The sequence below is a fragment of the Electrona antarctica genome (assembly GCF_951216825.1).
Source record: "Electrona antarctica genome assembly, chromosome: 23".
In the NCBI taxonomy this organism is placed as follows: Eukaryota; Metazoa; Chordata; class Actinopteri; order Myctophiformes; family Myctophidae; genus Electrona; species Electrona antarctica.
The window spans coordinates 16,297,966-16,324,476 of NC_136804.1; the positions used below are offsets into that span (position 1 = coordinate 16,297,966).

A 26,511-nucleotide genomic window follows, 5' to 3' on the forward strand; every position below is an offset into this window, starting at 1 on the left:
ACTGAAAAGACCACATGACAGAGATATCCGTCATCGGCGGTGAAGCTCTGGATTAGACTTGACGAGATCTCCGTCAACACAGAGGTCGAGGGTGATGAAATGAGACTGAAAGGCAGAGGAGACATGACGAAACAAAGACGTTATTTGAAGCAAGGCCAGAAAATGAATAAATAATTGATATTGAAAGTTAGATGGGGGCATGTTGGACCCCCCTTCCCAGCCCAGACACAATGGGAACAGATGGCGGGGGGGTGAATTATCTGCAGAGAGAGTGTCTCGAAAATAGGACGTCAGAATCGTCGCCGTCAAAAATAGCAGATCTACAAGCTCAAAACGTGGCGCAATGCGGCACGTTTTGGGATGGTAGATCTGCAATTTTCGCTACTTTTGTGTTGACATTGTTCACTCACTGCAGCATGAAGAAGTTCATTCATTTACGAAAAGATCATAAAAAAGGTTAAAATATGGAGATAAGAGGTTCCGTTCTGCCCGAGAGGCAGCGAGAACGTGCTCCTGTTATCATAACAACGTACGCTTCCTCCATATTAAGCAGCTCTGAGTAAAAGCAGGTCAAGATGCTGAAAACATTTCATCTGAACTGACTGAAGTTTCACAATGTAGGGAAATTGCTGGAGCTGCACCGACACAGATGTCAGTTGCATATTGATATGAAAATGTGAAAAATGAAATGGACTTTACGAAGCCTGTAATAAGGTGATAAATAGGCTCATTTCTGTGGTTTATGATTTTTTTTTGTGGTGGTGGTGGGGGGGGGGGGGGGGGGGGTCCGTCGTGAGAACTTGCGACTGTGCCTACACTACAATATTAAACGCTCTCGCTGTACACTTTTCATCACTCGCATCAATGAATTGTTTAAGTGCTTAATCCCTCTATAATTCCACTTTCCACGTGAAAATAGCAGATCTACAAGCTCCCAGACGAATTACAAGTTGAGTGAGCTTAGTAGATCAAACAATGTCACCTAAAATGACATACCCTCTATAGTGTGGTTAAATTCAGCTATATCCAAGAGCAAATATGTTGGTGTGGGCCACACAGCACACTGGTGCACTGATAAATAAAGTGACGTGAGGAGGTTCAGATTCTTCAGTGTGAGCAGCAGACACTATAGCCTAAGACCAGCCTGTATGTACGGTATGTATGTATGTGCGTGCGTGCGTGCGTGCGCGTGTGTGTGCGTGTGCACGCACATGCTGTCTCTGGTGCCTGGTGCTGATTGGAGTAGAGACAGACATATCCTTCTGCCTTGCTTGCTTTTGTGGTTGTAAGTTAGAACTTTAGGCACTAAGGGCTATATCTTGCGCCACCCCTTACCCCTTATAACTCTTATCCCTAAACTAATTAGCCTAATCTACAAGCTCACAATGTCTCGATGTAGATCGGCTAGTTGAACTATTTTAAAATGATTTTTAAAATAGTAACAAATGGCAAATTAGTTTTGGGATAAGGGTGGCACAAGATGGAGCCCTAATTCTATTTTTCTTTTGTTTTCTGTCTTTGTAGAGAGAGAGGGACAGAGAGAGAGAGAGAGAGAGAGAGAGAGAGAGAGAGAGAGAGAGAGAGAGAGACAGAGCGAGAGAGAGAGAGAGAGAGAGAGAGCTAAGTGGCATGAGAAGAAAGGGCTATGAAATAACATGTATGAATTCTTTTTCAAACAGTAGTCTTGTGTTGTTGCCTTTCAGCGCATGTTAGATAGAGCACAGCGTGCGCCTATGTGCCGTACAGAACCTGACTGCAATCTGCTTTTTTGCCATCATTTCGTTGGTGTGTGTGTGTGTGTGTGTGTGTGTGTGTGTGTGTGTGTGTGTGTGTGTGTGTGTGTGTACACACACTGCAGACAGACTGCAAGTATTACCAACCAAGTACAATCTGTCAATCTGGTATCCCGACACCCACACTCCACTCTGTATAAACCATCATGATTCTGAACAACACCTAGAATCCATCGCACACATAACAAATGGATGTAGTGCATACAAAAAAATTTATATTGCTCGCCACGACCGGATTGTTGACCTAGTGTCTGATGCAGTTCAAAGGTATGTGCCATCTAGTTCAGCAATGTATAAACATTCAAGAGTGTTACCAGATTGGTTTAGCTGTGCATGCGATGTCTTTGCTAACATCCCAAATACACCTGATGTTGTCTTTGTTGACACCAGTCACAAGGAGGTCCTGATTCTGGAGGTGGGCTGTGTCTTTGATTTGTACATGGACCAGGCATTCCAAGATAAACATTCTAAGTATCAATCATTACTTGGAAGTATAACAAACCTGGGGTATCGCTGTAGATTTACCATACTGATATTCGGAAGCCTGGGCCATGTGCATAAACTGACCATGAGTGGCCTAAGAATAGCTGGCATGACAAAAAGCAAAGCCAAACAACTTGCCAAATACTGTTCTGTTTCGGCTGTTATAGGCAGTTTGTCTGTGTGGAGGAGGAGGTGCCATGTGTATCCTTAAGTGAACATGAACTGTCAACCCCGTTATATTTGTTTCCTTAATTGTAATTTGTGGATTCAAATAAACATCCTCCTTCAACATTGTATATGCCTCGTCATCATCGCACCTGCTCCAAACCTACCGGGTGTGCGGAAGTCATCTCTCTATATGGATTCAAATAAAGAAATCGAAAATATATGGAGCCGGCCAGCAACTCTACATCTGACCTCAAACCCTTAGATCTCCATATATGGAGCTGACTTGTTGTGACATTACATATGTTGATCTGACCCCCCATGCCAAAGCGCCAGTGCTCGCCCAGCAGTCTGCCGTCACCCAGGCGGATGCGTGCACGCGACCTCGCCCTTTAGGGCATCTTACTGGTATAGTTTATCACTGTATCTATTGTTGAAGTTTATCACTATAGCTATTGTTAGTTTATCACTGTATCTATTGTTATATAGTTTATCACTGCATCTAATAGATACACTGTATCAGTGATATACAACAATAGATGCAGTGATAACAATATATACTATCTATTGTTATCACTGTTGTTATGATGTTATCACTGTATCTATTGTTGTATCATCACTGTATCTATTGCTGTACAGTATTAGCCTGGCTAATAAGCCAGACCGAATCAGCCGTTGGCAAAAAAAAAATTGCCTGCCGGCGGAGTACGGTCTGGAGAGGCTCAATTGTACGCCCATTTCCTACACCAGATAACTGGTGTGGCCAATCGGGACACGGTATGCAATATGGGCGGGCTTTGATACATTGACGTTCAATGCTTGAGACCTTTGACTGACAGTAGCTCTGACCAATTGCGTCAAAGAGAAAATGTTTGAACCCGCCCCCCCGGGAAACAAGATCCATACACAGCATCTCCAGACTCAAATACCACACGACAGTGTGATTTGAGTCTGGCTTATTAGCCAGGCTAGTACAGTATATCGTTGTATTTATTGTTCATTGGAGTTGACTTATCCTCACCTTTGCTGCTGATTATTAAAGTGCCATGCTGTGTTAGACCAGGAGATGGATGTGAGCTGCTGCAGTAATGTGGGGAAATAATGTGTCGACAGAAAGCAGCAGGGGAGACAAATGCACATCAGTTGCTGTTTGTGTCTGTACAATCCATTACACCGGGCTACAGGTGTACACTACAGTACTATTACTGTAGCTAGAGAACAAATCAACACTCTGAACACTGATGATGACACTCAAAAGGATGGACCAATGCACCTCTACACAGGGAGAAGACCTCAAGAGGCGGTTGTTCGTAGCTACAGTGGAGTAAGTATACTGCTGTACAATGTACTGCAGACATGGATTCTCACAGCTGAGCACAACAGGAAAAGGCCCTCATGGGTGGAGACTACACAAGAATGCTACGAATCAGCACTTGGTGTCACATGGACGGACCGCATCAGAAACGTGGACCTCTACGGCGACCTACTACGAGTCACAGACAAGGTCAGAGAAAGAAGGATGAGCCTGGCCCAAGTAGCGAGCAAACTGACACTGTCGAGCCAACCCAGGCGTGTGAAACACTGCAGAGCTCAAGTGGTTCTCAGAGTGAGGTCCGGGGACCCCAGGGGTCCTTGAGGGGGTTCCGGGGATCCCCCCACAAATTTTAAATATACTGTAGCATCAAAGTCAGCCTAATGGTTACCATACAGTACATCAGCGGTCCACAAACTTTTTTGGCAGTGCACCCCCTGTTACCTCCTGACCTAGCTGAAGCACCCCCAAAGTCTTGTTGTATTTGGCCAAAAATGATACATATCTTTTATATGATTATGGCAAATAATCACAGAATGTCAGTGCACTGAGAGACATGCAGCTGCTGTTGAAAAATGTGAAACATTTATGTACTGAGTACATAAATGTTTCACATTTTTCAAGATTTTTTAAAAATCGATATCTGGAATATTTTGAAACATTTTGAAAACAGAAATCTTGTATGGAGGATCCTGGCACATGGAGTCCTTCTGACATGGAAAAGTTCTGAGAATGTGTATGGCAGATACATCTGTACTCGAAATGTATAAAATATACATGGCCTCTGTCCTCCTGACACGCTGCACAGCTGAAGCCCAGTTGGAGGTTGTGTTATGATCCATTCATGTATGAAATCCATCATTTATGAAGGCCAGACGCATACGAAGAGTAGACAGATGAGAGGGAAGTGTTTTTAAGTGTCAACGCAGACAGAGACTTTCATTGAGTCTTCATTGAGATCGAGTTATCTTTACAAAACCAGGAAACAACATATAAAACACAATTTGACAGACAAGTGTATATGAAAATCAATATTTCAGCATTTCAATATTTCAAAGCAGAACAAGACAGTACATTTGAGTGATGGAAGAAATATTTCTTTGAACAGGCACTGCATAACCGGGTGGGGCGTGCATTTCCGACACGCATCGTTCCCGACTTGTATCGCTCCTGACAAGTATTCGTCTAGATTGTAGAAGGTACAAATACAGACACAACATTTTACCAGTGTAGTAAAATGCAACTGTGCCCCTGTACATTCCCTTCTCTTGGTTAAAGAGGACCAACTCACTTTTATCTCCAGTGATAAAAGGCAGCGCTCTATGAAGCACAGCATTGAAAGCCTTCAAAGTAGAAGGAGAGGCTTCTATCTTACATTCTTACTTTACGTTCTTTTTTACACAGACGCTCCACAAAACAGTCTATTATCAAACCCACTGGTTCCCAACCTTCTTATCTTGGAGGCCCCATGCACATCAGACAAAAGCGCACACACATGCTATATACAGTACATCTAGCATGACGCGTAAGTGAAAATGACCGATCTACAAGCTCACGACACAATGCGATGCCGCGCGTTGTGAGCGGAGGCATGGAACCCCGGCAAAAAGAACCCTGCGTCTGTCACTTTAGTTCCAACCAATGATGAATGTACAGTTGGAGGCCATCGATATTGTCCTTTTCTTTTTGCTGAGGTTTGCGTGATCTGCGCAAAAGGACAGTTAACCCATTTTGGGCGGGAACCCCTTTTGGTGTTTTAAACATTGTTATAATTTAGCTTTTGAAAAATAGCAGATCTACAAGCTCGTAGCGCGCCACTCGTAGGTCTGCTATTTTTGAAAAATCGTGAAAATATTTATTTCAGAAAACTGGAGGATTTAGAAGGATTTTTTAAAATGTTGAGGTCAGGCCTAAATGGGTCAAATGATAAGGGACAATATCGGTGGCACCCAACTGTACCTGCATGCATGGGACCTGCTCTGCCAGAAGCAATCAGATGTGACTGTCTGATTTAGTTTGGAAGACATTTAGTTTATAGACAAAAAAAAAATGTGCCTGGTCCCCCCCTGCCAAGAGCTAATGAGTCAACATCCCACATGCAGACACTGACTCTTACTTGAGTACAAGTAGAAAAATATTGGCATGAAATGTACAAATACAAAAGTAAAAGTACCCACATTTCCCCTACGTTTGTGCATGTCATAATAAGCCAAACTAGACATCTACACATCTGGTGAATATGGGAAAACATTCAGCAAAAATAGCAAATCTAAAAGCCCAAAATAGCAGGTCTAAAAGCTCAGATAGCGGATCTACAATTCATAATTGAATGAACAGCGTCAAGTAGTGGTTGTACTTACAACTTCTTATGGTTCTTTCTGTCGATCTCCTTTAGGAGCCGATGAGGAGCGGAGAGCAGCTGGGCTATCTCCGCCTGTAGGCAGGCACGCACGTGCGCACACATACGCACACGCACACGCGCACACACACACACACACACACACACACACACACACACACACACACACACAGACACACACACACACACACACACACACACACACACACACACAGGAGGTCTGCTAAATGTTTCATTTTGATTTGATTGATTCCGTACTGATCCTCACTGGTCACAGTGGTCAGTAAGAATATTTTGAAGACTTTAATTAACAGGAGCACTCATTCAAGGTTTCTTCGACTATGCATGCACTTCATGGCACCACAGCGCCGCAAGGGCCCTAATAACAAGTCTCCAGAAGTCCCCCGCCAGGCTACTACTTGGCTTCACTCCTAGAACTCACCTTACCCCTGCTCACATTGTGATTGGTTGGCATGGGTCAGGGTTGATGATTACAGCAACTTGAAATGGGCCTGGTCTACAACAGTGGTTCCCAAAGTGGGGTCCGGGGACCCCCAGGGGTCCTTGAGGGAGTTCCAGGGGGTCCCCGGCTAAATTATAGTTTGGAACAAAATGGACCCTTATGGGTCTGTAACTCTGAGAGTGTACAAATAAAACATGCTGTGTACAAAACAGAGTGTAAAACAGAGTGTATAACTCTGAGAGTGTACCAAATGGACCCTAACGGGTCCATTTGGTTCCATTTGTACACTATCAGAGTTAAATTAACAGTGATTTTACAATATAAATTGGGGTCCCAGAGATAGAAATTCCATTAAATGGGGGTCTGTAGACTAATATGCATGTCAAACTGGGGGTCCTTGAAATTAAACAGGTTGAGAATCACTGCTAGAGCAGTAAAAATCTTCTCTTATGGGGGTCCCTGGCATATATTTTCAAATGGGGGTCCACGGGCAAATTTGTGTACATTTTGGGGTCCTTGACATGAAAACGTTTGGGAACCCCTGGTCTACAAGAGACGCTACCACACAAAGACACCCATGTACTGTACCTGCCAAACTATTTCCTAAACGTCAACGCCGTCCACAATCACAACAAATCACGTTCAGTTCAACTCAGATTTGTCTCAAACAAGGGGTGAAATTCATTTCTCTCCTATGCCACAAAAATGTGGAACGCTATAGGCTACCAAAAGTCGTGAAGGAGTGCAAATCCCTTTTCTCCTTCAACAACGCTCTCAAAGAGCACTTGCGGGGTGTCTGCAATTCGAAACTGGCTCGAAACACTCGAAACACTCACTCACAGTCCAACAGTACATTCCTGGGAACACACGCGCCCACTCACAGGCAGGCAGACATGGCCAAATGCGCGCATCACACAGACCTGTTTGATGTCTATGATGTGGTTCTTGTCTTCCAGCTCCTTCTGTTCTCTGTGGATGTGCACCTCATGGGCCTCCATGTCTTCCTGCAGACTCCTGAACACAGCATGCACACGCACACGCGCACACACGCACACGCACACACGCACACACACACACACACACACACACACACACACACACACACACACACACACACACACACACACACACGATACATGAAGAGAGAGAGAGAGAGAGAGACATTTTGAACTAGAACATGAGTGAAGTGGCAAGGAAGATAAGTGGGTAGTGTAGTTCTTATAGTATAATATTATGTTAATATTATTCGTCACTCACCCAGCCTTTATTTGGCTTGGGTGAGGGACAGGGTTGGCCAATGTCAGTTGAAATAATCATCCCATTTTTGTAAACTAAAAGAGGTGTCCCTTATTGCTACGGAATATCCCTATGGTGCAATAAAAGCTGATTATAATTATGATTATTGAAATAAGAGGCACACTTATTTCAATAATCATAATCATAATCATAATCATGTACCTTATTTTTGAGGGGCGCTAGTCCCTCCTATATACAGGTTTAATGTTTGTTTTTTGTTCAATGTTTGTTTTAAAAACGCCATTGACAATGACGGGAAAACTTACGTCATCTTGTCCCTAACACAAACATTAAATGCCAATAATAATAAAGAGAATGTAATGTTGGTTTTGACACCGTTTGTTTTACATCATCATTACATCACCTAATCATAGCTATACCGAAATCCCTCCTCGATGTTGTAAGATGATAAGAGCGCCCCTCACTTCACAGTGTGTAACAAGTTCAGCTCATACACTTTAATACAGGTTTTAATATTTAAAAAAAATACATACAGTGAGAATTTATATTATTTCAGGTAGTTGGCAACCCTGGTGAAGTGGGAAGTGATAAGTACTAAGTAGGTAAGTAAGTAGGTCAGAGTGGCTTTTTGTCGCTTTCAGCTGAGAACATGGGTGTCTATGCCACTAGACCCCTGGGAGATGGATTGCTGAGGTGGAGTGAGTGCCACACCTGGGGCTGATACAGCAGTGGCTGACCATTCTGCACGAGGTAAATGTATTACCATGGCTATCACCGTAAGCAACATTTCGGCCGCTTGTATCTGCGATCTTAAGTCTTTCGGTCATGACCCACACTTCATGTGAGAGTAGGAACGATGATTGCTCTGTAAACCGATATTTTTTTTAGGCTGATTTTATCCGCGGATGACAGTGCTGAGTCAGAAGGTAAACCTGAGTCAGAAGGTTACGTTTTCAGCCAACTCCTTCCCCACACAGCTGGGAAAATCATCAGCAGGGTCTACAGTTCAATTTGGTTCGCTGCGGCAGTTCCGTGATATATATATATATATATTTACACTGTCATCAAAATATGCAGTTTTCTTGCCGCCTCCCCTAATTGTGTTAGCATAGAGCAGTGGTTCCCAAAGTGGGGTCCGGGGACCCCCAAAGGATTATTATAATAATAATAATAATAATAATAATAATAATATAAAACCTAATCTAACGTAAAGTATTAGCAAAGGTCAACTTACTTGACCTCCAGGTATCTCTGAGTGGTCTCTCTCCTCAGCTCCTCACAGCCATCCTTTAGAGCCGTCGCTCTGCTCTCCAGCTCCTGCAGGGGGCGCCAGGGAGGGACGTACAGGACGGAATGGTTAATACATTATGTCTGTCATATTGGATGTGACAGTAGCGCTACCGACTGAGCCACTGGGAGTGGGAGCTCTTTATTTAATTAGTAAAGTAACTAAAAAGTTACTTGTCACAGTAACGCATTACTTTTTGGTGTAAGTAATCAGTAAAGTAACAAAGTTACTTTTGCAATTAAGTAACTAGTAACTGAAACTAGTTACTGGTTTTCAGTAACTTTCCCAACACTGTTTGTTGCAAGGAGTTGCATTGGTGCGGTTTGGGCCTAACACGAAAACATTTCACTGTTTGTTGCAAGGAGTTGCATTGGTGCGGTTTGGGCCTAACACAAAAACATTTCAGGTGACTAAAATATGACTAAATATGACTGTCAAAATGGGTGTCAACACCGCTTCACAAATCGTCGCTGTCAGGTGGAAATCTTGTAACCAGATGCGACAAACGAGTTCTACAGGCTTTCCTGATCTCTTCCTGATCCTTCACCGATCTACAAGGGGCTACACTACCTTTGCGCGATCTTGTACAATGAAGTAGGGCATTCATTTACTGGGGAAAAAAATGAAAAATGAAAAATGAAAAAGTGAAAACATGGAGATACGAGGTCTCTCTGCCCGACTGCGATGAAATATTGCGGTGAAACAGACATGGTTTCGTAAAACTGTCTTATAATTATTGATGTTGCAAATCTGTCAGCTGTGTGAGAGAAATAAAAGTGCACACGCCAACTGTTATCAGTCCCAGGCCCTCATTTATCAATCGAGTGTAAAATCTGCCCCAAATTCGAGTGTAGGATTCGTAGTACACCCACGTCGGGTCGGCATTTACAAAGTGATCGCAGACAGCTGTTTCTTCCTTAATTTCGTTCCGACGTTAATAAATGTGACGGCTGAAATCTATCTGGCACGCCCTATGAAATCAAGCCTCGCCCTCGTTTTTGCGACATGAACAACTGCAATACGACCTGGAAACCATGGTTACAGGGGAAAAAAAGTTTCACCTGCCACACGAAGTGCACTTTCTGACAATGCGCAGGATTCGTTTGAATCGCAGCAAAGCTTTCTGGTGTGAATGTCACCTAAGTTGCCTTGCTGCCCCCTCCCATACACACACACAGACGCACGCAACTTGTTGTATCTTAAATAAATAAACCTGCATGAATTAAATAAAGCTGTAGGACTACCCTGTCTGTTTCTCCTCTCGCTTCGCTTCCCTTGCCCGCCTCACCCCCCGCACGCACGCATGCACGCACATATCGCAATTTTCAAGCAACTGTCACTGTGTTGTTAGTTGTATATTCAATTATTAAAGTCTTTATTCATTTAATATACAACAAGATTAGTGAACGAAAACCTGAACCTGTGAACCATGAATTATATAACAAATAGGCACACACACGCAGCTGTTTTGCAAGGTGCATCTCCTGTCCTGTCTGTCTCTCTCTATCACTGTGGTCCGTCCGTGACACCGTGACCAATTGACCATGCACGTTCGACAATTTAAATTGCCTCGCTGTCAACTGTCAATTATATGAATATTGCAGGCAAAACCGTAGCCTCATGTGGCACTGCATGGACAGTGGTGGTGGTGGTGGTGGGCTGCAGGCTGGCTTAGCCTATATACTATCTCCGATGCGTTCCCACTTGCGCTGGCACGGCACATTTGGCATTCGAGCGACGCGTCGGGTTTATTAAACGAGGAGGAGATCGCACATAGGCTACTGTAACTCCAGAAAGACATCGGCCTGCTGTAGATTAGGCTACAGTAGGTTACCCAAGTTGGGACTCTCCGCAGCTGCAGCGCTGCACTATACTATCCAACGTCCCGTCATGGAAATATTTCAGCACAGACAGCCCAAATCCTCGCATGTATGCGCTCATCATGCAAAACACTGTTTAAATGGCTTACGCATCTAACTTGCAACATTGTTTTTAAATGCGCGATTTTAATTGCTTGCTTGTAAAGTTGGAAAGCTCCTACTAATTTCATATGACAAAAAGACACATCGTTGATGTATTCCTTAACTTTTTTTTACTTTTTTACATTTAGCCCATATACATACCTAGTTTTATATAAACATTTTAGGAGTGAATACATATGTTTCGATGCCTGTGACAGCCTCTCAGCTGGTCAAACAATGCTGCTCCGCTGTTCTACGACAAAAAACAGGTGAGGACAAAGCGTACGACAGCTCCCGACCAGATGTGAGTTTTGTCTTGGCTCAAGTTCAAAATCAAACGTTGGCGCAAATGGTAAATGTCGAAAATTGCGGTAATTTCGGCGTACACCCATATTTTGGCGTACGCACGGTTGATAAATGAGGGCCCCAGTGTGTGATCTATTGTCCATTAAAATCCTGTTTAATCACTCCGTGGTGCAGTGTGTTATAGTTATTTCTCTCAACTCTTATTTTCTCTTTTTACTGTTGTTTGAAATGTTTTTGTATGCTGTACTCTCATGTCTAATGTCTTGTTATGTCAGTTTTGTTTAGTGTTCAATGTCCAGGGACTACGGATGGAAATTAGCATCTCTGCTAAATCCGGTGTATTTACGCTACAGAAAACAGTTATATGACAGCTTTAGTAATACTACAGAGTTATAAGCCTACTTTGCACATATAGATTACAAAACATGCAGTAACCCTATTTGAATACTACAAGCTCACAACGTGTCGCGTTATGAGCTTGTATAAACAAACTTTTACTCTGGATACTGTAGGTATAGTTTTGATGCCGATACTTTTGCACTTTTACAGTATTTGCAGTATTTTATTTATTTTTACTCGTAACCAATAGCACATTTTTTCATAATGTGGTATTGCTGCTTCTACTCAAGTAATACTTCTGAGTACTTCTTCCATCACTGCATGCAAAGCTAATTAACCTATTTAGACCTGAGGCCGATTCTAAAAAAAAATTCTTCTAAATCCTTCTAGTGTTTCTATGTCAGTGGTGCTCAACCTTTTTCATGACAAGGAGCCCCAACTATCTGTATTTGGCCGCGGACCCCCGTCTGAATATATGTCTTTCCAGTTTCCAGGGACCCCCAGAAGCAAAGATTTGAGTTAAAAATGTTCGCTCTGAAAGAATATTCAAAGATTTGCACATTTTCACGATTTTTCAATAGCCAAAGTATAACATAATGCTTAAAACACCAAAAGGGGTTCCCGTCAAGAACGGGTTAAGAACAAATTGTTACTTAAAATACTTGCCTGGCAAGAGGCAAAAGACCTCCTCTGAGAACAATGTGAAAGAAAAAAAAACTGAAAAAGAAAATGAAAAAAAGAGGAGAGATTAGGATAAAATTATGCAACTCTTAGTCATCTAAGGAGGATGGTTTGATACGCTGAAACACTGGTTTCCCAACATCAGCTCGGAGGACCTCCAGGGTTCCAAATGGACCCTGACAGGTCTGTAACTCTTAGACCCACAAGGGTCCATTTGGTTCATTTTGTACCGGCAAATTGTTCATTTTCCATTTGGCGCACAGTGCTTGGGTGGCACAGAGGTACTGTAATGTCTGTGCCCACTGTGTTCGAATCCACCTGCATGGTGCATGGCTTTGTCGAGCGGCTTTACGAACACAATTGGCCACTTCTTGTTTGGGGGATAGGAGGGACGCTGGGCGGGGGTGACATTTGCCCCTGCACGCACGTACTCCTACTGTACACCCGCCAGCAGGGAGTGTTGGGGCGGAGGAGTAGTGTTGAACGAAGACGAAAAATGTTCGTCGACTACCTTTTTTCACTGACGAAAACTAAATGGAAACTAAATGATAACTAAGCTATGATGACTAAAACTAAGACTAAATATACTGACAATTTCGTCAACAAATAAAAACTACACTAAAGGAAGGGAAGGGACTAGTAGACAAGAGATCCAGTATAAGTCATTTTACAAATGGAAAAATGGCCCGTTCTGTAGATCTGCTATTTAAGTGTAAAAACAGTCATTATATTGGCTTCAAGGCCCGCCAAAATACATTTCAGACGACTAAATCAACTGTAGATTTAGTCGACTAAAATCTTGTGATATTTAGTCGACTCTAACCCTAAAACATTCCAGGTGACAAAAATGTGACTAAAATGAAATGAAAACTATTCAAGAGACTATGACTAAAACCAAAATGTGCTGCCAAAAACAACACTGCAGAGGATTAGGCCGGACTTTAAAGTGTAGATTTGGGAGTCCCATTGTACACTCTCAGAGTTGCAGACCCGTTACGGGTTCCATTTGGACAGCTAGGGGGTCCCCGGACCAGGCTTTGAGAACCAGCGTGTTAAAACTCATCTGCACAGTGGGAGGTCTGATGTGACACATTGTTATAATTACGACAGCACTGAGACGCTCTTAAAAAATGACAAGGCTCTAATGAGCCATCTGTGTTGATAACAATAAAACAATCTGTAGGCCCTTTCATCTGTGAACACTGATAGTAGTAGTAAAACTACTAGATAAAGTCATATTTCTTAGAACATTAATAACACATTTGTACAGTGTGCCTCCTAGATATGGGAGGGGGGTGGGTTCCAGGGGGAGGGGGGTGGGTTCCAGGGGGTCTCCGCTCCGGTCTCCAGCTAAATCTCTTTAACCAATGTAACCGGCACGACGTCGCGTTGTGAGCTTATAGATCTGCTATTTCCAAAATGTCTCTGAGGAAAAACGAATTATATATAAATATATATATATATATTCTAGAAACATTTTAACAAGAAACTAAAATGATAATATGTAAATACATATCAATGTGGGGTTCCTGTGTGTGTGTGTGTGTGTGTGTGTGTGTGTGTGTGTGTGTGTGTGTGTGTGTGTGTGTGTGTGTGTGTGTGTGCAACTGTGCATGTGCGTGCGTGGGTGCGTGCGTGCGTGCGTGCGTGTGTGTGTGTGTTTTCTAGGCTGACCAAGTTGTCAAGTAGAGTGATGCATGCTGTTTATAATGTGTGTGTGCATCTGTATACTGATATTACACTTCCCTTCTGTACGGGCAATTAAATGACTAATGTCTCTGTACTTGCACTGGGTGATTTGGCATCGGAGTTATGCAATGATTAAATGGTCCCAGCAGTGATTTAAGCCTTGGGGGAGGTTTACATTAAATCTGTTACTAGTGGTGGAAAGTACCCTTCAGTACCCTTAACTGTACTTAAAGCAGCACTACTGTATGTAACCTTTTTTAAATTAATTAAATGAAAATGTGCCCTATCTGTATGGTGGTTGTTGGTCAAGTCTCACTAGACCAGACCAACTTTTTCATGTCAAGGACCCCCAAATTGATACTAATTAGCCCGCGGACCCCCATTAGAAAAGATATTCCATTGACCCTCATGAGAGAAGCTTTTTACGTGATTCTCAACTCGTTTCATTTCAAGGACCCCCATATGCATTAGGCTACGGACCCCCATTTAATGGCATTTCTGAGACCCAAAGTTATATTGTAAAATCTAAGTTAATTTAACTCTGAGAGTGTACAAATGGAACCAAATGGACCCGTTAAGAGTCCATTTGGTTCCATTTGTACACTCTCTGAGTTACAGACCCATAAGGGTCCATTTGGTTCCTAACTATCATTTAGCTGGGGACCCCCTGGAACTCCCTCAAGGACCCCTGGGGGACCACTTTGGGAACCACTGATTTAGGCATAGTTTTAGGGTTTAGGCGCAATCTGGCTGACACAAGAATGAAAGGAAAAAAAAGAAACTCAGCGCTTGCTCAGGAAACTTTGTTCAAATCGGGGGTAGAAGTGGAAAGTTACATAGTGCAGCTTTAAGTAGCGGGAACTTTGAGTATTTTAATGTTTTCAATCATTTATACCCTATATCCCTTATACATCTCAGAGGCAAATATTGTACTTTTGACTCCACTACAATGATTTAAAAAATGTACTACTCCCATTAGTTGCATTGCAGATTTTGATTAATTACAAAACATTAATCACTGTACTAAATGTATATGAAAACTAGAAAAAGTGCCCTTCCGGGCACAGGTCTCCACCAGGAGGATAGGAGTGTGTGTGATGTTTGGCAAAATGTTTTTTTTCTTCATTTTGTTGAGGAAATGCAGAGCCAGATCACTCATAGCATCTCTGAGGATAGAATTCTGGATGAGCAGGACATGTGCAGCATTTTGTACAAAACGGGCCACTCCTGAAAACTTTGGAAGGCAATCTTAGCCAATCAGTGTACAATCTGAGAAATCCAACAGACTCGTCTTGATCACATGACTACAGAGATCATGTGTACCGATTGCCATTTCTTCTTACGCCTTTGATGGCAATTGGATGATTTGAGGCATTTTGTTCCAAAAATGTGTTTTGCAAAAATCAACCTGTTGGTGGCGCTATAACAGGCCAATGTGAAAAGGGTGGGATATATTCCTCAGCCTAGTAAGAAAATGTGTGAAAGATTTCACGTAAATTGCATGCTGCGTTCATGATTTGAGGCAATTGTTCAAAACGGGGCAATCTTGCAAACTGTGAAAGCCAATGATATCCAATTAGGATGGAATATGAAATATCAGACAGATCCGACTTGAGCACATGACCATAGAGATACTGTGTAACGATTTGTGAGATTTTTGGACAGAATCTGGAGGAGTAATATAAAAAAATGTGTTTTACAAAAGTCGGCCTCCTGGTGGCGCTATAAAAGGCAGATGCGGAAAATGCTGGTAAAAGGTTTGTCCTTGGCCTCTAGGGAGTGTGCATGCAACGTTTCACGCAGATCGGTGCAGTTTTAGGTAAAAAATGTGAAAAGCTGCCTCATGGTGGCGCTATAACAGGCCGTTCTGGAAAATGTGGGGCAGAGGTTCATCGTTGGCATCCAGGGTGTGTGTGTGCAAAGTTTGGCATCGACCGGGTTAACGGTGCCGGAGATTAGCTGGTAACGGACGGACGGAAGGACACACACACGGAAGGACACACACACGGACGGACACACACACACACACACATGGACGGAGTGCAAAACATACTCTCTCCCCATGCCTTCGGCCTGGTGGAGACAAAAATACGTGTTGTTTTACTGTGAATAAAAATGTTACATGCAATCTTTTAAAGTATACTAGGCTAAGTTAGTTCCATTGATCCAAGCGGGAAGACAATCGATTGTCGGTGCTCTGAGGTTAAATAAAGGATGTGATGATGATTCGTTAATATAAACATGCTCCGAGAATGCACGCAGCCCACCCATTTCATCACTTAACACGGCGGCTGCTCGGCTGTCCTGTTAAGTGGCCAGATGGGTGGGCCGCAAACGCTATTTCAAATGGGCCCCTGATTCAGAAAAGGTTGGGGACTGCTGATTATAGGCATTCAGTGGGTTTAAGTAGTCACAGTGGAACTGAGACTGGATGTTACAATGAGGAACTTACAATAGGTTTGGGCTGTGACTCAAACTCCCTCTCCAAACATAGCTTCTCTTCTTGGAGACTGTGAACAGAGAGCAGAGGAGTACAATTAGTTCCTGACTGTATTATTAGAAGAACTACGCAGGGAAAAGGAACATGAAAATGAAAGTGAGGTTCTCAGAAACGTGAACCCAGTTGATACACACACACACCTACATACAAGTATTTTTCCTCCCTACCAGCTACCAATATGTGTTTTATCTTTACTTATGTATTCATACATTAACAAAACAAATGTAATTCTAATATAAAACATAGAATAATGATCGTTCTGGGCCACAATCTTGACTTAGGTTAAATAGTAAAGTGCTGAGGTGTATTACTTTGAGGAGTGCAGCGTTGGCCGAACGGTTTGCGGAGCGGTCTTGATACCGGAAGGTCGCCAGTTCGAATCCCCGGACTGGCACGTTAAAATTACCACCGCTGAAGTGCCCTTGAGCAAGGCATTGAACCCCTACCAAATGTTCTATGAGCAGGGTGTGGCTGTAAACAAGCATCTCGAGCTTAGTCCACTTCCCTGGGTCAACAAAGAACTTTGCTTTGCTTTGACTGTAAGCAATAGACCTGCAGAACTGGCGTGAGGGCCAGGCAAACTCGGGCGTCTTTCAGAGTGACATGCCTGATGCTTTGTTTGTAATGTAATGCCCTATATACTTTGGCATACAAAAAGGGTCATGAAAAAGTCGTGAAAAGGCTGATCTGCAAGCCCAGACCACAAGTTAAAGTGAAAGCGTGCGTGCGTACGTGCGTGATTTTTAAATAAATGTTGAACCAATGAAAAGTATTAACAACAGGTGTTTTATTTCATGCTTTCCACCAGCTTCCTCTGTCCTTACCTGTGATCATTTATTAGACTTGAGTCTTTCTGGTGAAGATGTAATTGGTGTACAGTACAGCTTGGTATTCATGCATTGCGAGGCAATACCACACCATATAGTATAGGAGGATGTATGAAATATAATTCATGCATTGCATGAATACCAAGCGCTCTCTCTCTCTCTATATATATATATATTCCTGTTTTTCTGGATGTTCTCTCGATCCTCTCTTCTCCTTTCACCTCTCCTCCCTCCTCTGTTCATATTTTCCTTCACTCCTCTTTCCTCTCCCTGTGTTATCCATCGTCACTCCATCATGCTCGCCTCGCCCTCAACACGGGGGAACACAACTCTCTCTCTCTCTCTCTCTCTCTCTCTCTCTCTCTCTCTCTCTCTCTCTCTCTCTCTCAAATGATTTTTCGAGGGCCAAAGCGAGGCCACTGGAACATTGCTAAGCAACGTGATAACACGTGTGCCTAAAAATTAAATAAACAACAGACTTGCCCCTTTGCACTTTGCTTGGATGAAACCCCTCTCGGATTAACTTGGCAAGAGACCCGACTACGCGAGGCAGAAAGGAAGGACAGTGAAAGATAAGAGGAAACAGAGATGAACCCCAGTGTGCCAGAGAGAGGAGGGGGTGGGGTGGGGGCGAGATGATTAGGCGTGCATCGCTACTCTGTTTCTCTCCTGCTCTCTCTTTCCCGAATTACCCAGAGGCTTAGGGTCGCTCACGTGGTCTCTTCTCCCTTCCCCTCACAGTATACCTTCGCCCAATTACTGTACGTTCCACCTCGAGGAACAGTCTTCACATTAACCGAGAGTTTATGCCCGTATCCCGGCGATGCGGCCCGTAGGTTCATGTAATTCCTATGCTAAACACACACACGCACACGCACACGCACACGCGCATGCACAGGCTCTGAGATTTTAGGGACCTTGTGGTAATTGAACCACTTAACTGTTTTATAAGGACAGTGTAATAGACAGCTGCCCATGTGTCATTGTATATTGTATATCAGGCCAGGAGTGTGCATATTATGATTTGTGACAGTGAAGCCAATTCCACTCCCTGTCCTACAGTATGTACTCATACCTCTTCTGCTCTGTTCATTTCCCTACTTCCTTTCATTTTTTTCCAGCTTGTTCAGTAGTAGATTTTCATGTCAAGGACCAGCCCCAAATGAAAATGCATTTGTCTGCACTTGTGTTAGGAGCTCTCCATACAAGAGTTGTTTTCCAAAAAAATATTAAAACATTTCCAATTGTTTTTTTTTTTAATATCATTATCTGCTCTACAAGCCCACTATGCGTCACATTGCAACAGTGTTTGAGCCTGTAGCACTTGACCTAGACTTGACAAACCATACTTACAGTCATAAGCAACGGTGAAAATATAATCTAGATAACAGGTTGTTTAGACCCACTCGTTTAGATTCATTTGTTTAAAAGCATCCTATAGTTTCTATAATTTCAATGTACAGATAATTATGTATCTTATATTATATATTGTGATGCTACAGTAGGTTCTTGGTTTATATGATCCAAGATTACTGAGGCACTACACTACACTAGGTGCGGTTCCATTAAGCCTTTGCGAAAAAAGGAAGCGTATGTTCATTAAGTCGAAAAAAGAAAAGCGAATTGTCTGTGTTTCCATTAAACTGATAAAATGCGCATATGAAATAAGTTCATTAAATATGCAGTAGTTGGCACTGTTTTGCCAGTAAAGTGAGGCTCATGTAAAGTAGTCCTAATCCATGTTCACACCATTGATTTAGGGATTTGATGTGCTTTGTGCGTGCTCTCAGTTTAACGGACGGGACCCCATATACTGCGCTGTAATCTGATCCCTGGTCAGCGGCTGACCGACCGTCAGCAAGTCTACAGCAAGCCAGCGGGCATCTGCTGCATTCACAGTATATTGACGACACCTACAGTCAAAGAACGTACAAAGAACGATTTGTTGTGTAATGCTCGTCTTAATATATTCGGGGCACATGTAGCCTATATGTCGCGGGACTCGATTGGAGCATACTGGTCGTTTATACTGTAAATTGATTGATTGCAGCTGCAAACAGTCGTGAATAACTTGTTTCATCGGCTATATAGCCTATAGCCTTCACGTTTAGGTTGCTTATCTTATGCAATGAATATAAATATATAAGAATAGATGAAGCATATGCATGGATCGAAATCGAATAGCCTGCAGGGACCCGGCAGCTAGGTTATATAAAAGTTTAGTCTACTAGCCTACACCACGTGTGTGTGTGTGTGTGTGTGTGTGTGTGTGTGTGTGTGTGTGTGTGTGTGTGTGTGTGTGTGTGTGTGTGTGTGTGTGTGTGTGTGTGTCTTGCATCATACAGTAGCGATCCAGATATCAAAATGATCGGAGCGCCCCGATCAACTCGGGAGGATTCAGACTTCATATGGGATCTTTGAACACACTACACAATTATTAATCGGACGGGTCGGGTAGTAGTAAATTGGGACCTTATATGTATCCACAACATCACTCCCTCTCCCTCTCTAGCCACTCTCCCATGCACCGTTCACTCCACTGCCTCCCCATCGTTTTTTATTTTATTTTCCAACTGTTCAAAAGCGATATAATGCGAGTTCAATGCTTTCTAATTAAAAACCTTTTCCGCAAGTGTTTCCATACACTATTTGCGCATTTCCCTTTTTTCGAAAAAGCCTAAATCCCCAACCTCCAAGCGAAAAAGTGTTTTTGCGAAAAATGGAGACTTATTCGCATTTTGATGTGTTTCTATCCAAGAGATTTTGCGCAAGAGCCTTAATGCGCAAAAAAACGGCTTTATGGAAACGCACCTACTGTCTCTGGATAAAGAGTGTCTGCTAAATCAAGGGTTCACGCCCTTTCCAGGCCGCGACCCCCCAAAATAATCATATTTGAACTGGGGAACACCCCACTTTGACAAGCACTTGGAATAGTAGGCATTACAGTTAGTTTGACTCGGTTCCACAGATAGCTGAACTACAAGGTCACAAAGACTTCTAAAAGTGTATGCCCCTTTCAGGCCTCTTCCTCTTCCTCTCTCTCCTATCTCTTCTGTTCTGCCCTCCCCTCTCATCTGTGCTCCCCCTCCTCTCTACCAGTGGTGGAAAGTAAGTTTTGAGGTACTTGTACTTTACTAGAGTATTTCAAATTTTCAGTAGTTTTACTTCTACTTGACTACATTTTAGAGGCACACACAATATTGTACTTTTACTACACTAGAATTATTTGAAAACTGACTAGTTACGATATTTGTTATTATTACTAAACATACATTAAGCACTTCAGCCCATATACATTTGTCCATTTGAAAATAGCAGATCTACAAGCTCACAATGCGTTGCGTTTCGACGCATTGTGACTTTGTAGATTGGCTATTTTCAAAACATTTCTATACATTTGATAACTTGAAATGGGACATTCTGCACAATGAGTACTTTCTACTTTTGGTACTTTAAGTACATTTTAATACCAATACCTTACGTAACTAAAACATATACTACTATTACTTTTATCCACCACTGCTCTCTACCATCCTGTGCATCCTCTCCGGTGAGTCAGCATTCAGTCAGCAGCATATGACAGACAGATGCTGCCCATGCAAATATGTCTCTTCAGAAAATAAGCTGTCTCTCTCTCTCTCTCTCTCTCTCTCTCTCTCCTTCATCGTCAGCCAAACACGCACTCAGGAATTGCAGGCCCGTTTTCAGCATCCTCCTCACATATTTGATCGCTGACGCTCTTTCTTTCTACGTATATTATGCCCGCTCTGTACCGCCGTAGATCAAAACTGTCAGTCAGTGCGGGCGACGTTAGCGTAGCGTGCACTCTTGCTGAAGTGAGCAACGTGCTCCTCGACCACCGCCGTCATCGTGCAGTGGGCTTTATCATCACGGAAATTGACTTTGACTGATTTTCCGTGAAAGGGGAAAACTTTTTTTTTACATTCTACACAGAAGCAAAAAAAGAAAAAAAATAGAAGGCCTCGATGTTCCCTCTGGATAGAAAACGATAAAAAATTCATGCAATTTATTTCTCTTTTCTTTTTTTCTTTTTGTTTTATATTCAACTTTCTGCTCTGTTTAGCAATGACTGTGCGTGCGTGCGTGCGTGCGTGCGTGCGTGCGTGCGTGCGTGCGTGCGTGCGTGCGTGTGTGCGTGCACGTGTGCCTGCCTGCCTGTGTGCGTACGTGCAGTTTTGTTTATGTATGAGGGGTGGTTTTAATAGACGTGTGTGTTGTGAATATAATGTAAGCGACGCTGCAGGCCACAGACATTGAAATTTCAATCACACATCACCAAGAAGTCAAGTTTTCCTTTAGCAACTTATGCCCTAGTTTGTCGTACAGATAGTGAAACAAATAGTGAAAATTGCCCGTCTACAAGCTATAATAAAAGAAGACGGAAATCGGCTAATCTCCAAACAATAAAAGATCCCATAGCCTGCAGGGACCACGGCAGCGATGTCAGATCCCATAGCCCGTGACAAAAATGCTAATAAACAGCTTGCACATGGAGAAAGTGAAGAATGGGCTTCCTCACTCCCTGTATATATGCCAGAGGTCGATGCCCATATCCAAGTTCAGATCAATAGCTCAACCGATAAATAATGGACGAGGACGGACTGACAGTGTTTTTTACATTTAAAACAACACAAATATAGATTTCTGAACATATTCTTCATGGATAAACTAAAACAGGACATCGTCTGCTACAGTATAGTTGAATATGTGTCACGGCACACTGGCTTGTTGTTTACCTCCACCCAATATTCCTCACGTTTGCTGACATCTTGTGTGCACTGTGCATCACTAATGTTATCTTCAGCTTTGGCCATGACTGCTCCTTTGATCTCATTCCGACGACTGTAACAACGTAATGTGCATGGCCGCCCTCAGACTTCTGGTTAATAATGTTATAAATGATTTGTCCTTGTTAAAAGGAGAATACAGTTAATACATTTCATTGGTAGTTGCTACGACAATGAAGCATGGGCCGCACGCAATGTGAATTTTGACAGCACATTAGATTCAGGGCTCCATCTTGTACCACCCTTATCCCTTATCCCCTTGCCATTTTTTACTATTTTGAAAAACATTTTAAAATAGTTCAACTAGCCGATCTACATCGAGACATTGTGAGCTTTAGATCGGATATTTGAACTATTTTAAAAGGTTTTTTAACATAGTAAAAATCCCATTTTTTGAAATGTTTTCATTTTGTCTATTTTTAGTTATAACGAATTGCATTTTTATAGCGCTTTTCCAAGTGCTTTACAATGGTTCATTCATTCATACATTGGGAGGTGAAGCGGTGAACAGTCGACGCCAGCGTTCTCACTTCCCACATTCACACACCAATGGTGGCAAGCTCACACCGACCGACTCATTAGAGGCAATGTAGGGTTCAGTGTCTTGCCCAAGGACACTTCGACATGTGGACAGGAGGAGCTGGGATTCGAACCGTCGACCCAGGGATCATTGGACGACCTGCTCTACCTCCTGAGCCACAGCCGCCCCCTAGTTGACATGTCAGTTAATTTAGTCAACAATTTTGTATTTCGGCAGGCCTTGATGGCGTTGTGATGCCTGAATTATACTTAGCCGATCAACAGTACAAACTCAAAATGCGTCTGTGGTGCGCTGTGTGCTTGTAGATCAGTTATTCTCCAAGCGCCACACCCACACGCAGCCAAGTTCTACTGGATCTCTTCTCCCCTGGTCCCTCCCTAACATTTTAGTCTAGGTTAATTTGTTGACAGTATTATGTAGTCATAGTTTTAGTCATCAGTGTCATCCTCACCTCTCCAGCTGGTACTGGGTGGTGTGCTTGCGGTGCTCGGCAGCCTTCAGGTCGTTGTACATGTTGAGGAGGTCCAGTCTCAGCCGGCCCGCCTCACTGTCCGGCTCGTCGCAGGCGGACCGCTCCTCGGACCCCCGCACCGCCGCGCGCAGACCCGCCAGCTCGGCACGGCACCGCTTGGCCTTGGCCAGCAGGAGGAGCTCTGACTCCTGTTTACTGGAAGGATCGGGAGGACATGATTTATTACTATCGTTGCTGTCGTCGGGTAGAAACCTCCAATCCCTATATTGTACAGTAATGCCCTACTTCGTCATACAATAACGTAGTGTGAGCTTGTAGATCGGGCGTTTTCACTATCTGATTTAATCTTTTGTTAAATATTTAAAAAGGGACGGTTTTGGACATACAAGGTTTGCACCCGACACCGACAATATACATTTTACTTTAGGCATGTAGTTAATCGAACTATATACTCAATTCAATTCTAATCAATGATAGATTAGAATAAAATATAGATTTTGGGTGAAAACATTCATAATTTAGATTTTCTTTTCTCTCTTCAAAAACGTTAAACAGCCGAAATAGCAGATCTACAAGCTCACAACGCGATGGGATGCTATTTTTGTGAGACACTGTTGTACAACGAGCTACAGTATAAAATAGGCCAGGGCATATATGGGCCATTCTACCGAATTGGTTCCCACAATGAAAAACACATTAAAAAACAATTTAGCATTCAGACTTTTCACTGTAGTAATGTCATAGTATGGTCTAATTAATCACAATACATTAATTGAGATAATATAAAATTAAATATATAAAAAAACATCCTTTATATGTCACTTCCTATTGGAAGGTGACTGTCCCAACCTCTAACCCCTAAATTTAAATTCATGAAAAAAGTACTTCAAATTATTTTTGTCACTTTCCTAAAAAATGCTTTTGAATACACCCATTTGATTTATTTTATAGGAAAGTTGAATTAATGAAATTGATTTTGTAGATTTATTTTAAATTAAAAAACTTTATATAAAACATGCCGTCCCATGTTTTCATGTCACTACCGAAACAGAAAGAGTTTAAGTCCATAGATGGAGCCTGGTTTAAGCCACACCCCCTACTTGACCAAGAAGTGACATAGACATGTTCATCATGGCCAAATGATGAGTAGCTAGTTTACTTCAGTCTGAAATTAATGTCTTCCAAAAGTCTGAAAATCAGTCTGTGGTTTTAAGGAGTGTCACTACCGAAACACATAATTTCTCATAAATTATAAACTATTTTGGTTTCTCTGCTAAATGTGATGTTTCTATCCATGTACATCAGTTCAAAGCTGTTTTTCTTAGCCATTTTTTGCCTAGCATTGTAGAGTTAAGCTAAAAACTAGATAAAATTGTCACTACCGAAACAATTCGTCACTAAATAGTGACATGATTGTTTCAGTAGTGACAAAATTGGATGTTTATGCTTTTTAATGTACTTAATTCTAGTAATTCTAGTAGTTTAGTAGTAGCTTGAGCAAATGTAAAGCATCTTATGAGTTAATATTTAGCACAAAAAATAAATAGTGACATGATTGTTTCGGTAGTGACAAAATTGGATGTTTATGCTTTTTAATCATCTTATCAGTTAATATTTAGCAAAATAGTTAAGTGACTATGGCACCGCATTGTAAAGACAATGCTGTGGTCACTACCGAAACACTGGTTGTTTTGTCTAAAATCAAAGATAGTGAGTTATCAACCAATATTTTAAGATCATGATTGGTTAGGTGTATGTGTAATGTCAACTACAAATAATGCTGAAATCAATATAATCAACTTTATACATTTTACAAAGAATATTGCGTTTAGATTTTGATTACTCTCAATAATTCAACATAAAAAAAATTGTTAACATATCAATTTAAATTAATTTAATTTTGGAACCACCTACATACATTCTTAAAAATGGTCTTTACAGGGGGGAAGAAAAAAGAAAAAAAAGTAAATTAAAATAAGTATCTTTATTCGAAGGTAAAAGTCTATGTTTCGGTAGTGACCAATTTTGGGAGAGGAAAGATATTCCAATACAATACAATATGATAATTGATTGTGCCTTTACTAAATATGTGTCCCTTAGATCTGGTGCAACATGAATATGGTAAAGGTTTTTCCAAAATAGCATACAAATTTCACACAATTTCCAACTCTGAATTTGTATGAATGGCCCAGTATACAGTATAATCTATTAGAATATTTCCATAACGATTTGTAGAAAAAACACTTCTTCTCGGTTGTTCGATTAATTGTAAAGGTACTGTATAGAATAATAAAAGAAAATAATGGATGTCTGAGTTATTGAGGCAGACAGTGGGAGATGACACAAGGTGCTTGTGGGACGTGAACTGTGAAGATTTCATCATAGATCATACAGCTATAAATACATCATACTTCATTGAGTATGCATAGCTTTGGACAGATATCTATATCTATTAATTCACAACACCTGTGAGTCTGTTATCATGTGCAGCGCCAAGTTGCACCCCAAAACCACTTATGTGTCTGTCTGTGTACACATTTAAATTTTGTCCAGAAATAAAGCTCTTGTCCAGGGGACTATTTTCAGCTAAACTTTTCAAATAAATACACACTTTAAAGATTGAGTGCCACGATCTTTGTATTTTTTTCCAGTTTTTCATGTGTTTATGAGTTGACAGTACTTCATTAGACCCATTGGTGTAGATGTTACAGTATGTGCAATGATGTCTTCCCTTTGTATTTAGGGTTTCTTCCTGGAGGGTGAAACCTTGATAGTCAAACGTGCCAATGAAAAAAAAACAGTGATATAGTGACATCACACTATCATCCCCTCCCCTAACCCCTCTCCCATTATCATACAACAACAGCTGTGGTTGACTGGCTTCAGTTTAGGTGGATCACCACCCACCAGGCAAACCAGGCATACTTAATGAACTGGCCATGAAACGACATTTTAACAAAATTACTGTACACTTTTTTTGAAAATATCTTCCGCGTTATATAATAATAATACCTGATGATCATGTTTTAGGGCAGTGACATTTTCATGTCAAGGACCCCCAACTGAACAATTATTTGCCCACGGACCCCCATTTGAAAAGATAAGCCAGGGACCCCCATACAAGAAGATTGTTAGGCTCTCGCAGTGATTCTCAACTATTGTAATGTCAGTTTGACATGCATTAGCCTTCAGGCCCCCATTTAATCGCATTTATATCTCTGGGACCCCAATTTATATTGTAAAATCAATGTTATTTTAACTCAAAGA

General features: G+C 41.9%; 1 protein-coding gene across 1 annotated transcript in view; it reads right to left on the reverse strand.

The window, feature by feature from the left end:
• ccdc146 (coiled-coil domain containing 146) overlaps positions 1–26,511 on the reverse strand; it is a 163,355-nt gene that overhangs the window by 69,777 nt on the left and 67,067 nt on the right. The window contains exons 5-9 of the mRNA XM_079494262.1: positions 23,224–23,439; positions 16,549–16,606; positions 9,067–9,149; positions 7,496–7,589; positions 6,114–6,187 (exon numbers count right to left, since the gene is read on the reverse strand). Of these exons, the coding sequence (XP_079350388.1) occupies positions 6,114–6,187; positions 7,496–7,589; positions 9,067–9,149; positions 16,549–16,606; positions 23,224–23,439 (525 nt within the window). The remainder of the gene's footprint in view (positions 1–6,113; positions 6,188–7,495; positions 7,590–9,066; positions 9,150–16,548; positions 16,607–23,223; positions 23,440–26,511) is intronic.